The sequence below is a fragment of the Prunus persica genome, chromosome G7, assembly GCF_000346465.2.
Source record: "Prunus persica cultivar Lovell chromosome G7, Prunus_persica_NCBIv2, whole genome shotgun sequence".
In the NCBI taxonomy this organism is placed as follows: domain Eukaryota; kingdom Viridiplantae; phylum Streptophyta; class Magnoliopsida; order Rosales; family Rosaceae; genus Prunus; species Prunus persica.
The window spans coordinates 19,597,344-19,612,383 of NC_034015.1; the positions used below are offsets into that span (position 1 = coordinate 19,597,344).

At 38.7% G+C, this 15,040-nt stretch overlaps 4 protein-coding genes across 5 annotated transcripts; 1 reads left to right on the forward strand and 3 right to left on the reverse strand.

Annotated features, from left to right (window-relative positions):
- LOC18769057 (putative dual specificity protein phosphatase DSP8) lies at window positions 1,208-4,040 on the reverse strand. Its single transcript, XM_020568813.1, has 7 exons — window positions 3,836-4,040; window positions 3,494-3,723; window positions 2,744-2,866; window positions 2,523-2,616; window positions 2,333-2,415; window positions 2,128-2,217; window positions 1,208-1,972 (listed from the first exon to the last, which is right to left on the reverse strand). The coding sequence occupies exons 2-7, from the start codon at window positions 3,689-3,691 to the stop codon at window positions 1,706-1,708; spliced, it is 855 nt and encodes a 284-aa protein (XP_020424402.1). The 5' UTR covers window positions 3,692-3,723; window positions 3,836-4,040; the 3' UTR covers window positions 1,208-1,705.
- Window positions 6,480-8,614, forward strand: LOC18769475 (leucine-rich repeat extensin-like protein 4). 2 transcript variants are annotated; one of them, XM_007202116.2, is made up of 2 exons: window positions 6,480-8,069; window positions 8,431-8,614. In XM_007202116.2, the coding sequence occupies exon 1, from the start codon at window positions 6,837-6,839 to the stop codon at window positions 8,043-8,045; it is 1,209 nt and encodes a 402-aa protein (XP_007202178.1). In that variant the 5' UTR covers window positions 6,480-6,836; the 3' UTR covers window positions 8,046-8,069; window positions 8,431-8,614. The 2 variants fall into 2 exon arrangements, with proteins under 2 accessions (XP_007202178.1, XP_020423736.1); XM_020568147.1 differs by lacking the exon at window positions 8,431-8,614 and adding an exon at window positions 8,184-8,362.
- Window positions 8,531-10,847, reverse strand: LOC18769257 (acid phosphatase 1). Its single transcript, XM_007202412.2, has 3 exons — window positions 10,280-10,847; window positions 8,966-9,175; window positions 8,531-8,823 (listed from the first exon to the last, which is right to left on the reverse strand). Exons 1-3 carry the CDS (start codon window positions 10,660-10,662, stop codon window positions 8,646-8,648), a joined length of 771 nt encoding a protein of 256 aa, XP_007202474.1. The 5' UTR covers window positions 10,663-10,847; the 3' UTR covers window positions 8,531-8,645.
- On the reverse strand, window positions 11,367-14,173 carry LOC18769539. The gene is made up of 2 exons (XM_007202092.2): window positions 13,312-14,173; window positions 11,367-12,329 (listed from the first exon to the last, which is right to left on the reverse strand). Exons 1-2 carry the CDS (start codon window positions 13,908-13,910, stop codon window positions 11,666-11,668), a joined length of 1,263 nt encoding a protein of 420 aa, XP_007202154.1. The 5' UTR covers window positions 13,911-14,173; the 3' UTR covers window positions 11,367-11,665.

The window sequence follows — 15,040 nt, forward strand, 5'->3', positions numbered from 1 at the left end:
AACCAAAAAAGATCAAAAGCATTATTATCTTGTCTCCATCTTTCCATGCAATTATAGAATATCAAAAGTAGGATTGGAATTTAGAATTGGAATTTCGACCCCAAAAAAAAAAATTAGAATTGGAATTTATGACCAGTAGGGAATTTTTTTGTTGTTGTTGAGAATAACGGATTCTTAATTTATGAACCTCTAAAATACCTAACTGATGCACATCAAAGGTTTCTCCATCACCACCCTCACCAGCTGCAGCTGCCACCTCAATGTTGGTTCCATGACATTTATCCGCTGCAAATGCCCGAATTGTTCTATTTAAATTCTATGCTTTTCTTTCTTCACACTAATACTTAAAGCATTAAGCTTAAGCTCTTAATTTTTCTTATTATGTAGAAGACAAAAAAGGTTATCCAACTTAATACTTAACCTTAGTACATATATATTCCACACACTCCACCACTCTTCATATTAAGTTTTAAAAAAATACAAACTCCTCTACACTCTATTGCCATATTACTCATCTCTTTCAATCTAAGAAATCTACTACACTCTCATCTTCTTTTCACAAACCATACACTCTCATCTTCTCTTCACAAACCATACACTCTCATCTTCTCTTCACAAACACATTTGACAACAGTGTTTTTATCTCTTTAAGTAATGTGAGGTTGAGGTGAACTTAAGAATGGTAAGGGGCAAGAAAGCCGGGTATCGGGTGTGGGGTGTGGGGTGCGAGGTTGATGAGTTTTTTTTTTTTTATTTATCTGATGGGTGTGTATTTAGGGGTAATTCGAAAAGATGGTGAAATTTTCTAAGAAATTGTGAAAATTTGAATTAGAAGTTGGGAGTGAACTTAGAATATAGAGTGAACAAAGAGAAGTGCGGAGTTCAAATAAAAAAACTCTATAAAAAAAAGCCGGCTTGCTTGTTAATTTCCTATTTATTTGTGACAACTTAAAAGCTCTCCATCTTCGTTTCTCTTTTTTCTTTCTCCAACTCACAAACCGCGGAGAGGTCATGAATTTTAACTTTTGAAATTTGAAATGATCACCAATGCTCCGATAATTGTATGATTTCTTGGTTGCTGTGTTCCCATTACAAACTTGTATATTGTCTTTGGATTTTATTTTTTTTGGGTCCATGTCCTAGTTGGACTTTGCTTTGCTAGTTTAAAGTTGGGGTTAGATTTGCAATGGCGGCTTAGTACGCGTCACAAAATTTGTCTTAGATTTATTTGTGCTCTACAATGTTGCCCTTGATTGGGGTTTGGTTCCTTCCTGCTTCAAACGTGCAGCCTACTTCACAACACAACTTGACATAAGCATCTACACAAACAACCATATTCTCCCTCCCACACCAACAAGGTTAAAGCAAAATGATATTTTAAATGCAGCAGTACATAAGGGTGGGTACAAACTAGGAAACTTACATGCAAAGCGACAATTAAAAACAGGAGAAAAATTGACGTACTCTAACGTACAAGTACAGCTCCAAATCCATTCCTCAGCCGTTGCCAAGAGTGTTATACACAACCTTCCAAGAAAGCCGCCGAATTTTTTTTTTTTTTTTTTTTCCCTTCATTTACCTTCTCTCCCGTAAACATGAAGCTACCAGAAACATTGGCACTTAATAAAATTTCTACATTTATTTCCACCATCCTCTTCTGTACAAGCAAAACAACTCATGACACTTGTGTGAGATGCGGGAGAGCTCAGCAAGCACGTGGCTCTGGCACAGTCAACCGCCTTGTGACTGGTCCACAACTGCCAGAAACTTTCAGAGATGCAAAAAGGCAGGATAACCTAGCTATCATGGGACTGGCTTTCACCATTTTAGGAACTATTGCCAACTGCTTACAAGCATTATCGTCACACGTGCCATGATAGCCTTCAAGATCAGCTTTGGTAATTAGAACTGCATCTCCTGACGGAGAACATGCTGTGGTAGCTGGCTTACATCTGCTATATTCTTGAACAGCCTGCTTATTTTTTAAGTGCAAGCAACTTTAGAAAATGGTGAGTGAGGTTGTATGGATATGGGAATGAATGACATCAGTCACTGCAAAAGTTTAAAATGAAAGAAGATTGCAGATTACAATAAAATGCACAGGTATAAGAAAACTGCAACACATACATTCCACTGTGAGGGGGCCAGCAGCACGCGAGGTCTTCTAGAGCGCACATAGTCCAGGGCTGCAGAAGGTGTCATGTTCTTGTGTTTCACCTACAGAAAGCAAATCAATTGAATCCTATGATGTCCAAATGGTTGAAAAGGGTTAATGATTAGTAACTCTTCAGCTAACGCAACAGGAAAACTTTTGAAGGCAGGAGACAGTTACCAAATAGCAAAGCACGATAGTTGTGCTCCTTCCCCGACCAGCTTTACAGTGAACATAAGTAGTTCTACCACAAGATGCATTTACTGTATTCCAGGGAAAAACAAAGGTCACAAAATTAAAATAACATTTCAACAAATGATAGCTAAGAGATTACAAACTAGCAGATTTGAGGTTGAATAAGATCACTCACAGTGAATGAATTCCACAGCCCTGCTAATATCTTCAAATGAAGGAGCAAAGAGATAATCACGTGTTGGGATTACCAGATGGTCAATTCCATGGGCCTGAAAATCATAACATCTTAAACAAATGAGTAAAAATCTAAATAGACAGGATTTAAATGCATTTCACCCTTCTTATCTAACAAAATAGCAGCAAATGACAACCATATGGCGCAGAGAAGTCACGCACACGATACAAGGACGTTGGAACCAAAGTTTCATAAGGTTCATTGAGAGTGATAACACCGCCAACACCCAGTCGCTTCAACTGGGGAACATCTTTGGGGAATGGAACCGCACCGAGCAGAACAAACTGAAAAACAACACCACTTATCCATTAAACACAAAAACTGAGACAACACAAGTACAACACAGACTAGCATTAGAACACTGAAACAAGGATATCTCCTAAGACAACTCCAAGACCTACTTGCATCCAATCACCAGCAAAGGCCAGAAGTTTTCAAATATGTTTTAGCAATATGCAAGAATCCAATTTTTCTAAGGTCCTGATAAAATGAAATCATCAAAATTTCAAAATCATTCTAAATAATAGTGAGAAAACTGATTGAAACAATTAAAAAAACAAGAAAAAATATCATTCTGACAAGAAAATAAATTGTCCATATATTAAGCTACATATATTCGGTCCTCCACTCACAAACAAACTTTCTTGCAAAAGTAAATCAATTTCAAAAACTTGTTTCTTGTTTCGAAATCAGCTTTCCCAGCAACCAAACAGAGCATAACTTGATAGCCCTAACTCCCGTAATCATGACAAGTGAAATAGGTTTTGTTTATAAAATAAAAAAATAAAAAAATTTAATTCAATAACACACCAAAACAATTTCCGTTTTCCAACGTTTTCTAGGCAAACAAACACAGGATTAACGAAACCAGTCCGCCAAAAAACAAAAGAACAGAAATGAATGAGAAAAACCTGGTCAACTTCGTCCCACCATCTGAACTCAGCTTCGATCTTGTTCCGAAGCACATTATATAACAGGGTCGGGTAGAAAAGGATCCGAGCCCCGGCTCCGACTAGCGCTCTCTTGGCGTCATCAACCCTAACTATCTGCCTCCCGGAAACGCCGTCGCTCCAATCACACTCCGCCTCCTCCAATTCCTCGATCTTCATAACGCACAGACAGACACGCACCGAAAAAACCCCTAACACAAGATCCGATTTTAAAGATAACAAACAAAAGGGTAAGAAAAGATTCCGAATCCTTAATATCGCAAATTGCAGAACTTTCCAAAGTTAAATTACAAAGTTACATACTTTGGGGATCACGGAGCAGATTTGAAATAAATCATCAAATTGGGACCGATCTGGAAGGTAAAAGAAGGATTTTTTTGGGGTCTAAAAACGGAAATTAGGGAAATTGAAGAGGTGGGTTTCTAAATTTGGGAACTGAAGACAGAGTGTGTACTGTTAACTTAGATGCCAAGGAATTGGATATAGTATGCGAATAATTTTGGCAACTGAAATCGACATTGTAAAATAGTCAATCTAGGGGATGAGGTTGATGTTTATATTTGGCCTCTGGAGTTGGATTTTATTACGGCAATGCCCCAAAGGTCATGTGTGTCTCTGAGAGTGACTGGTGGATCTTTTTTCATGGTGAGTCAAAAGGCTTAAGCGGTTAGTTATTAAAGAAAAAGACAGGTTTAAGAGCTCCTTGGATAGTATTAGTAAGTAATTAGATTTAGTAAAAAACAATCCTTCAAAAGCTAAAATACAGCATGACCAATAAAATTATATAAAAGCTATTTCTTAGAAAAAAGGAGATAGATTAAAAAAAATAAAAAAATCCATGCAAGTATATGCTTTGCGAATATTTCCAAAGTGGGAAGGTACAGCAACCTCGTAAGATGAAGCTTCAAACTTGCATGAATGGTAGCTGGGTTTTTTTTTTTTTTTTTTTTGGGATACCCTGTGCAGTGGGCCCACATTCCTCAGGAGGATCAAAATGATAGTTTGGAATTTGCAAAGGAGGTGTCACTTGAATTTTTCTTTCTTTCACACTTGAACCAGAAACGGCAATTCAAAAGTGAAACTACAAGAGAAGAAGATGGAAATTGAAGAGCAGCAGAAATGTTGCTGAGTTCAATTAGGTTTTGTAATGAATGATAGTGACAAATATGTACTTGTTGGATGATTCTGGTTTGATGTGTCCCCATGGAACATAATCCTTTTGGATTTAATTGGTTAGATGAATATTTTAAGTGGGTAACAGTTGCCATCTGGGTTGTTCCCTATCTTCAAAACTATGCTTAACCATTAGCACACTGATGGATTGAGTGATTGGAATTTGGATTGGACTGATTGCTACTGGCAAGACTTTGATTACTTAGAAAAGAAGCCAAAAATAATAATTAGTAATACTAGATTGTTCTGTGTGCATGGGCCTACCCATTTTGCATAAACCCAGTTCAAACTAGCACCATTGTTGGGCCATTAAATGTAGTCTGTTTTTCAGAGCCCAAATATGTCTCTTTTTTCTTCCCTTTCATGTTTTTCATCTCGAAACTCCTCTAAAATGTCCAACTTAAGAAACCCAATTTCTATCTAATAAAACTTTAAAAGACTAGCTGATATAATGATCTTAATTGTTGGATTAAACTATTCAATGTCATTCGACAGTTAATTAATTTGATTCAATAGTTAAGAGATAGGGTCTCGTTTAAGGGTCTTACCCTCACTATATAACTGCAGCCTTATCTCTTAACCGTTGGATCAGCCGTTGGATCAAATTGATTAGCCTGATCCAACAGTTAAGATATAGGACCTCACTTAAAGACCATATATAAGAACCTCACTATATAATGACTCAACTACCTGATATAATATTGTTTGTTTCCAGTCCATAAATGTAATGCATCAATTCTAAGATGCATCTAGGGCAAGTAGAGGAGTTGATATTAATTCCCACACCAACTGAGCAAAAGCACATGAAATACAGGTGAGTTTTTGGTTTGCCAATTTTGTGCTACATATAATATGTATCCATATTGCTTCCCACAAATAGTTATGTATTGCCAACATCCTTTATCTTTCTTTAAAAAATGCATAGGGAGCCTAATATGATATTATCTATTGTCAAACAAAATCTTAAATTCTTACCTAATACTCACAACCTGCCTGGATCCTGCATTTTTTTAATTTTCTTTTTGTTGGGTATCACATATGATTAGAGAAAATGGTATTGAAATTATTGTGGCCAAGCTTTTTTACAAATACAACTATTTTGCAGGAATTCCACTTTAATGCCATGGGAGCTAGCTGCCATCCAATACAGAAATCAAAATAGCATGCGCTTTGCTTTTTGATTCATATTCACACCATCAAGTTCTCATTTCCAAATGATGGATATTCATATTCAGTGCCATACAGACACTGCCATGTTCTATATTTTTGCCTGCAGTACTGCAGAAGAACAAGACGCTGTAAATTTCAGTATTTTGCAGAATTATAAACATGTTATTTAGTTCCATTATGTATAAATTATTAATAAATATTAATTTTACTAGATGGGTTTAATTCATAAGCAGAGTAGGGTCAATGAAGAGAAATTCTCATGCAACTAGGATAACACTTTTTGCTATCTCCGATCAATAACACAATAATACGTGAGATAACTTTTTCACGTGTCATTGTGTTATTGACCGAAGACGGCAAAACAGTATTATGCCCGTTACAAGAAAGTATTTTTAGGCCAATAGATAGCCCAAAATTTAGTGTTTCAGATGCCATTGTCGGATGGATACTCATATTCATGTACAAAGGAGAAGGTACAAAAATAAATGCTAATATTATCTGAATTATAAGTTTTTAAGACTTTTTTCTTTTCTTTTTATGCTGAACTTTGTGTTAAGTAAGAATTACTACGATCAAGCTACAGTGTGTGATTGATAATGAGTTCATAGCCACTAATTTTACCCAGTTCATTTATTTGTGCGAGTTTACTAATTGACCAACCTACTGACAAACTTGTTCTATCACCATGAACACTGCATCACTCACAAGTCAACATGAGTACAGAGAAAAGTAATAACCAAATACAAAACAAAAAAAGAATTATAAATAAACCAGAGCTGGTATTCAAGCCCAAATTACAAACCCACCAGTTGCTACTCTCTCTCTCTCTCTCTCTCTCTCTCTCTCTCTTCAATGCTGCAACCATACTTGGACAACTTTACAAGTAAACCCATCAAACAAGCTTTCGTCCAAAAAGTAAAAGCCTATCAAACAAGCATATTTTAGTGTTTTCCTACTGAAAATGGAGAAGTGGTGGCTTCTAGCTCTTCTCCTACTGAGTGTAATTCCTATAGAAGCTGGATTTGGAGTGGGTGGTGGTGTTGGTGTTAATGTTGGCCCTGTTGCTGGGGGTGGGGGAGCTGGAGTTTGGATTGGTGGAGGTATCAACGGAAATGGCCCAAATGCCCCACCTGGATCTTCAGCTTCAGGGCTTGACAGAGCTTACACTGCTCTGCAGGCATGGAAATCAGCCATCTCTGAAGACCCATCAAAAATTTTAGACACTTGGGTTGGCTCTGATGTGTGTTCTTACAAAGGGGTCTTTTGTGCAGATTCTCAATATGAAGTTTCTGCAGCCTCTGGCCCTGTTGTTGCTGGTATAGATCTCAACCATGCCAATCTCCAAGGCACTCTTGTCAAAGAACTCTCCTTTCTCACTGAAATGTCTCTCCTTCACCTCAACAGCAACAGATTTTCAGGCACAATTCCTGACACTTTCAAGGACCTCACCTCACTCCAAGAGCTGGACCTCAGCAACAACCATTTCTCAGGCTCTTTCCCTACAGTCACATTATACATTCCAAACCTCATTTACTTAGACCTCAGATTCAACAGCTTTTCTGGGCCCATTCCTGAAGATCTCTTCAATAGGAGACTAGATGCAATCTTTCTCAACAACAACCAATTTGCAGGTGGACTTCCTGAAAGTTTGGGGAACTCCCAAGCTTCTGTGATCAATTTAGCTAACAACAAATTCAGTGGGAACTTCCCAGCTAGTTTTGGCTTCATGAGCAATAAACTGAAGGAGATTTTGTTTCTCAACAACCAGTTAACAGGTTGCATTCCTGAGGGAGTTGGGCTCTTCACAGACATTCAAGTTTTTGATGTCAGCTTCAATTCACTGATGGGTCATCTGCCAGACACAATCTCCTGTCTGCAAGACATTGAAGTTCTGAACTTGGGACACAACAAGCTATCTGGGGTTCTTCCAGAAATGGTGTGTTCTTTGAAAAGCCTTTTGAATTTGACTGTTGCTTACAATTTCTTTTCTGGGTTCAGCCAGGAATGTGCCAAATTGTTCTACAGAAATGTGGGGTTTGATTTTTCATTGAATTGCATTCCTGGGAGGAACATGCAGAGACCTCAACCAGAGTGCTCCTTAATTCCAGGAGGTGGGTTGAATTGTCTGAGAATCCCTGGTTCAAAGCCTCTTGTTTGCGGGTCTCTTTAGCCAAGCTCAGTCTTTGTACAACAGGTTTGGTGAAAATGGCTTCTCTATTAATTAATAGCAATTATGATTTGACCTTCCCTGAATCTCAATTTTATTTCTTTATTTAACTCTGTGCATCTGAAAAAAATATAGTATCAGTTTCAGAAACTCCAATGGATAAAGTCTGTCCAGAAAAAGTTTATGATTAGCATTCAATTCCAGTGGTAGAACTTCGAAGAAGAATCATCAGCAAAAATTAGCGTATATGAAAATGGTTTTACCCTTGTTGTCATTCGACATTCTTATGGAATATGTAATCTTTTGAGCCTATACTTTTATCAGCTTGTGTCACGTGACATCTATTAACAATGCTCTAATTTAATAGCTTTCGTCTTCATCATCGCAGCCAATCTACATAACTAGGTAAAATCATCTTTATCGGTCATTGCTGAAAAAGATTGGTACCACTTGAAAAGATGAACACAAATACAAGGCTTCTCTCCAGCTGGAAATTAACGAAAGGAACTAATGGCATTGGCAACCAATTATTAATATCATGGCGGCCATTGAACACAAGGGGAAAAATAATACAACAACGTGATTATGTTGCACACAATTTTGCTAGGCAATGTAATACATTGGATTTGGAAGTTTAAAGGATCGTTGGGCCACTGCAAAACCCAACAAATCACTCCATTGATCTCCCGAGCTCCCGTGAATTCGATAACCTTCGTTTATCAAATCTGATCTCTTCTCGGATTTGTAGACAGTGGCCGTTGTTCCTTGATCAGAAGGTCCTCTGTATCATTTAATAAACATCATCAGCAATCCTTATTATCATGTTCTAAGCTGTAATTTATTTCTTCATACCATGTGTATTTTGCCTCATAGCTTGAAAAGGAACAAAGAAAGAAGGAAAGGAAGAAACTTAGCCCATGTACCTCAGTAGCAGCCTCTCCCAATTGTTGTAACGTGCATATAGAAGGTTTTTCGCTGTGGCATTTCTCTGATGTTCACTCCGCCCAGTTAACAGAAAAATCTTGAAACCCAACTCCTGAAGCTCCTTGTATAATTTCAAACTAGCTGGGAGAGCAGGGGCCTTAGCCAAATCCACCCACTCATCAAAAGATGCTTCATCGAAGGTCTCTGATCTATGTCCATAAGAATATAGACCTAGTCAATTTCATCATATCATTGAAAAACTTAATCAATTAAGAAGGCTAAAAGCATTGATCTAGTCTAATAATCCTCTGTGTAACTCACTCTTGTTAAAGGAACATAAAACCAGACCAAAACCAGCTAAAAATATCTGCTGGGAAATCGAACAATATGAACTAAATCCAGAATTTTCAGTGGAACTCCCATTGCTGAGATTGAGGTTGGGGACTTGAAGGCAATGAACAATGTTTTTGCAACCCTAGTTTTTCTCAAAAACATGGAAATTACAGCATTAGTGCAAACAGATTTCACATGATAAGTTTCTTGGGTGAAGAGCTGTCCTGACTTGCTTCTCAACATTGGCACATAACAGAAGTTGAAATTTTTACATACTGCTGCTGTAAATTCCTTTTTCTATTTTCCCCCAACAAAATTGCATTCTAAGATGCAACGGTTGTTTCTTCCCCTTTTGGCCTTCATTTTTCATTATCATATATGCTACCTCAAAAAAGATACATGTTTAGCACAAACCAAAAGGGTATTTGCAGCATCATCTTTTACAAGCATTGCAAACCAAATGACCAATAAAAGAGGAGGCTACAAATGATGCATGCTTAAAGAAACTAAAATACTACCTATGAGACTCTTAAACAAGATTTAATGCTTAATGCCCTGTTTAAACACAAGCTGTAGCATGCTTATGTTATGCATGACTAACATTTCTAAATTCAATATGCGTTCATTTTCACCATTCTGCCACATCAAAATTGGACTTTAGCTGAATGCAATGCAGCACCCTGTTTGCTCCAAAAGATAAAAGGAATAACACTTTTCTGCTTTTCGGTGGGGGCTTGTACCCTAGCATACATTGCAAAACAGTGACCTAACTACCTTGTGGCAACCTCTTATTGGCTAACCCACCTGCCAATGACCAATCAATCACATGTATATTGCACCTCCTACCACGACAGGGCAAAGCGTTCCTAACCCCACAACAATTCATTTTGCGGTAATAATCCAACAAATCAACAAAAAGTCAAAAACGCTGAGATAAGGAAATTCCACAAATCAAACGGCTGTAAACCAATCAAGCTTACCCGAATCCATGCGCCTGATAGTAGGGAAAATTGGAGAGCAGAGTCTCATCGATGTCGAAGACCCAAGCGTCCTTACCATCTCCTCCGATTTGAACCCCCCGAGCGAAGCTCAGCGAGTAATTCGCGACGGCTGCCGAGTCGGACAGGTACCGGTCGCCGGTCATGTAGTCCTGGACGAAGGCGACGCACCGGGACGGAATGCTGGTCCAGGTTCCAGCGTCGTTGGTCTCGACGGAGAATCGCCAGCTGTCGCAGTAGAGGTTATCGTCCGTGATGCGGTGTCGTTTCGGCGGCATTTGGATGATGGATTGGGATAATAATGTGGTTGGGATTATGAGGAGGTTGATGATGAGGAAGAGGAGGTGGTGGACGGAGGAGGCCATTGATATTGTTGACGGAAAACCCAGAAAGGTCTTTGCGGAGAACGGAAAGAGCTTTCTGGTTTCGGTCTTTCAGAGGCGAAGGGTCAAAATGGAGGGAGAGTTTTCTTACCGATAAACTTTTCTTTTTTCTTCTTTTGTTTTGTATTTCTCTGAAACGAAACTTTTTAAAGTAAATTTTTTACTCGGAATTCGGTAGTAGTTTTTCCTTTTTTTAAAAGACAAACAAAAAATAGTTTCACTAAGAGGATGTAAGGGCTATAATCGAAGTTATATATATATATATACACCTAGTTAGGATAAGTTTTCTATCACTAGAGATGTAAGTTGTGCTAATCATAAGTGTTTTAATTTGGACTTGACGCTTGACCTCAACTTGATCAGGATAAAATATGCTCATCTAGTTACCTAAATTTAGCTCAACATGTGAATATATCCCGGAGTTATGTTATTAATCAAACACTAACAAGGGTTTCTTTGACCTCAATCTGATCCGGTCTTTTTTGGTTGTTGTTGATAAAGCGATATTTTAAACTACTCTCACGTACATAGAAGATGAATTCGGGTGTAAATGGTGGGCACACGTCTTAGCCAAGTCATGCCTCAAGGTTGCAATTGGTAAAGTTTTTTGTACATGTATGATAGATAATAAGAGAAATTCCCTATCACAAGATGTGCCTACAAAACCCAAACCGCTGGCAGAATCGAAACCATAAAAACGTTGTCACTCTTTGAAGACCAAAATCAGATATAATAATCAAACAAAAACAGAGGATACACTCACAATTCCCAAATAGGGGAAAACTTGCAAGATTTGAGGGGAAAAAATAATCACGATGGAAGAATTTTGGAAAGGGAAAAAAAGAGAAGGGAATCAAAGAAGAGGAAAAATATACATATTGAGTGCTCAAACCAACAATGCCTCAAACTGAGCAAAAACTAATTGGTTGTCACAGCAACAGACAGGATATGACAAAGAAGATTATGATTTTGAACCAGTTTTAATTTAGGAAAAGCAATTTTGTTCATCATGGCAAAGCTCCTTTCTAAGTTTATGCGAGAAGAGTCTGCAAGCGTCCATGCTAAGATCAATGGCAGCTGATAGTGCTACAAACAGAGCAGCATCAGCCATGCAAGTCACATGTTGCACTCCAACTTGTACACTAGGCTTGCTAACCTTTCCTTCGCCTTCAACGGTTGAACCCGTCACAAACCCTTTTACCGGTGACCTTGAGTTCAATGCAGAATCTCTCATTAAACTACTGTCAATGCAAAATTGTCCACCCTTTTTGACACTCATTGTACCTTCAGCAATGGTAATGCTGCTACTAGGCCCATTGTCAGTAACAAGTTCAAACTTGTATCCCAAGCCATCAATAGGCCCTCTCTCGCGCCATGCCTCAAGACGACCCCATGGCTTCCAGCTGCTGACGGAGAAGCCATGAGGTCGGAGGATGAGCCAGGCACCCGGGTTTGACCTGGAGACGCGATCACTGCCCGGGGACGGCACAAAGGGAGTGATCATAGAAGCTGCTGCCACAGGTGAGCCAGATAGATCATGAATTGTTATCATCCACCCCTTTCTCTCCCTTCCTGGCCTTTCTCTATCACCTGAAAAGGTTCTCATCCATCCTCTATTATTCATGCTGGTAAAATCGGATTGGAGAGATCTGCAGATTCCACACAAGATCAAAACCCCATTATGATCATCATAATTTATTTTGTGTAGTAGTATTAGGACAAGATTAAATAAGAGAGAGGGGTTGTCAAACAGGAATATAATCAAAAACAGAACATGTGAGAATTGAGACCAAATATACTTGCACATGGGAGGGAATCCAATTATCCAACCATCCAAAGATACAGTTTGGGGAGTTGACATTGTCTGTTTGATTAAGTCAGATATGCAACTACCATACCAGATTACCAGACCACCTGACTGTTTAAGGTTTTGTGCTTCCAAATGCAACTCTCAGCAACAACTAAATCATTCATAGAATTATATATTTCAGGGTCGGTGGAGGCAGGGTTTTAAATTATATCAGTAATCTTTGACATATGCAGAGGACCCAAAACAGCTCACAAATTAAACACAAATGTATCATCAGAAAAGGCATAAATGTGGACTGAACAAGTAAAAGAATCTAAACTTGCCCCGAAAATTTTTGCATGTGAAATCTTCCAAACCAAGCCAAACTATGGATAGAGACTGATGCTATTTTTTTCATGTGACAAAAGGCCTTGCTGTCAATAGCAAGAAATGAAAAGTGGATTGTCCACAAGTGATTTTGTTGGTCTGATTTGCAACTTTGATTAGCGATGACCCATGAAAGAAAGAAACACATGAAGATACTCAGAAAGACTCTAGCATGAAAGAAACGTAAAATTCTAAACTGAACCAACTTTGGCATGTGATTGTAGGACACCAGCCAGCTAACCCAATCCAAAAATGTGCAACTCAAAACCCATATCATGAAAATCGACACAGAAAAAAGTAATTCACCCAAAAAAGCAAAGACAGAAAGAGACCAAAAAAAAACAAAAACAAAAGAACTCGTACATTTACTTACAGTTAAAACAGCACTATCAGCTCACGTTAGCTGAAGTGCATAATTCAAGACTATAGTGCGCCATAAAGCCAGAAAAACTCACCGAAATCTCGAGTTACGGTCCGCACTGAACTTGCAGCTAAAAACGGGCTGTCGTATGTCCCTCCCCTGAATCTGAAAAACCACGGGGCTACACTCCGGTTCACCACCGAACTGGAAAACGAACCGGGGGTCCGGCTCGGCCCGGACAGTCAAGTGCAACTTGGCGGAGGGCTTCTCGCGGTCCTTCCCTAGCTTCATCCACCCGTTTTGGATCACGGTCGGGTGGACCCGGGCCGAGTCGAGGTCAATGCTGAGGTGGACCCGGCCCAGCAACTTCCCGCTGGTGACGCCGCAGGTCCGGCCCATCCGGCCTGTGTAGACGGAGACCCGGAGCGTGACGGGCTTGCCGTAGAGGCGGCGGAGCAAGGTGGGGTCCACGTGAAAGCCGGGAGCTGATGTGGACGAGTCAGGCGGAGAAGAGTCGCTGAGTGAATTGGAGAGGGTGAGGAGGGCAGTTTGGGAAGGGAAGTTTTTTATCTTGAGCTCGCAGAAGCAGGGGGTGGTTGACGAGTGAACTCCTGGACCGGCCGGTCTGGTTGCGTGCGGGAGCTTGAGAGCCAGAGAGTCCACATTGAGCCGTACAAATGGACATGGATCCATTAATGTTGAGCTGAGCTGTTGATTTCTTGCTGATCAAATGGAGATGAATGTCTGTCGTCTGTCTCTCTCTCTCTCTCTGTATGTGGGTTTTTATGTATAGGGTGGGTGGGGAAGATGGGATTTTGTCAAAAATTGTGAAAAGGAGACAGCTTGTTTTTTGAGTGAAGGACTCAAAAAATGGAGGTTGGTTTATAACTTATATTTGCTTGCATGTTACCAGTTTTAACGTTTCACTTTCTCCAAAGGCTTCTTTTTACTTCTTTTATATGGCTTGGTTTTGTATTGTAGCTTTGTACATTGTGAAGTGCATATTCTCTGTTTCTTCTCTGTATTCTATTGTCGCCAGTTTTCTTACGCAAACTATTAAAATGCGGATTTTGTTACACATACACTATTAAGACGTTTTTACTAGATTAAACTTTTTTAATTATGTAGTATATCTCATTATGTGTTATAATATACCTTTTAAAATAGGAAATATTTAATTATATCGTCCACTCATATACAGTAATTTCTATCATTGCTAGTGGGTAATTAGAAACCTCATGCTTGTTTGTTGCCATATATTTTAATTAACTAGTATCTCTTTTTATTTTTGTTTTGATTTTGTGCTCTTATGTTTCATTTTCATTGAAGTGATTTCTGGTAGTATAAAAAAAGGTTCAACTAGTTTCCTCATGGATTCGTGAAAGGTTTAGTTAAATAGTTTTGCCATTCTCTTCCACTCCAAGAGCCATCTATGAACTATTCAATGTAGCCTTCACAATAACATCTTCTAACAGCCAAATTTCATCGTTGTTCGATTTTATTATAAGATTACGTTTGTATTATGAGTTTACACAAACACGACCCGTTTAATTATACAAACACGATATATTTATTAAACAAAGAACATAATACATCTTGCATTTCGTAACCCTAGTCTGTTAATTTTCAAATGAAGCAAGACGATGGAGTGAATTCCCCCGGTCAACACTTCGTTCACCAAACCCACCACTTTAGAAAGAGAGTAACAAATACACAGTGTTAACATGTTATTGTCCAATAATAATATCATAAAATTTAGATTAGTGTGTGGGGTTAGAAGGGCAAAAGAAATGGGTAAGGATAAAATGCAAATGGATGAGGAC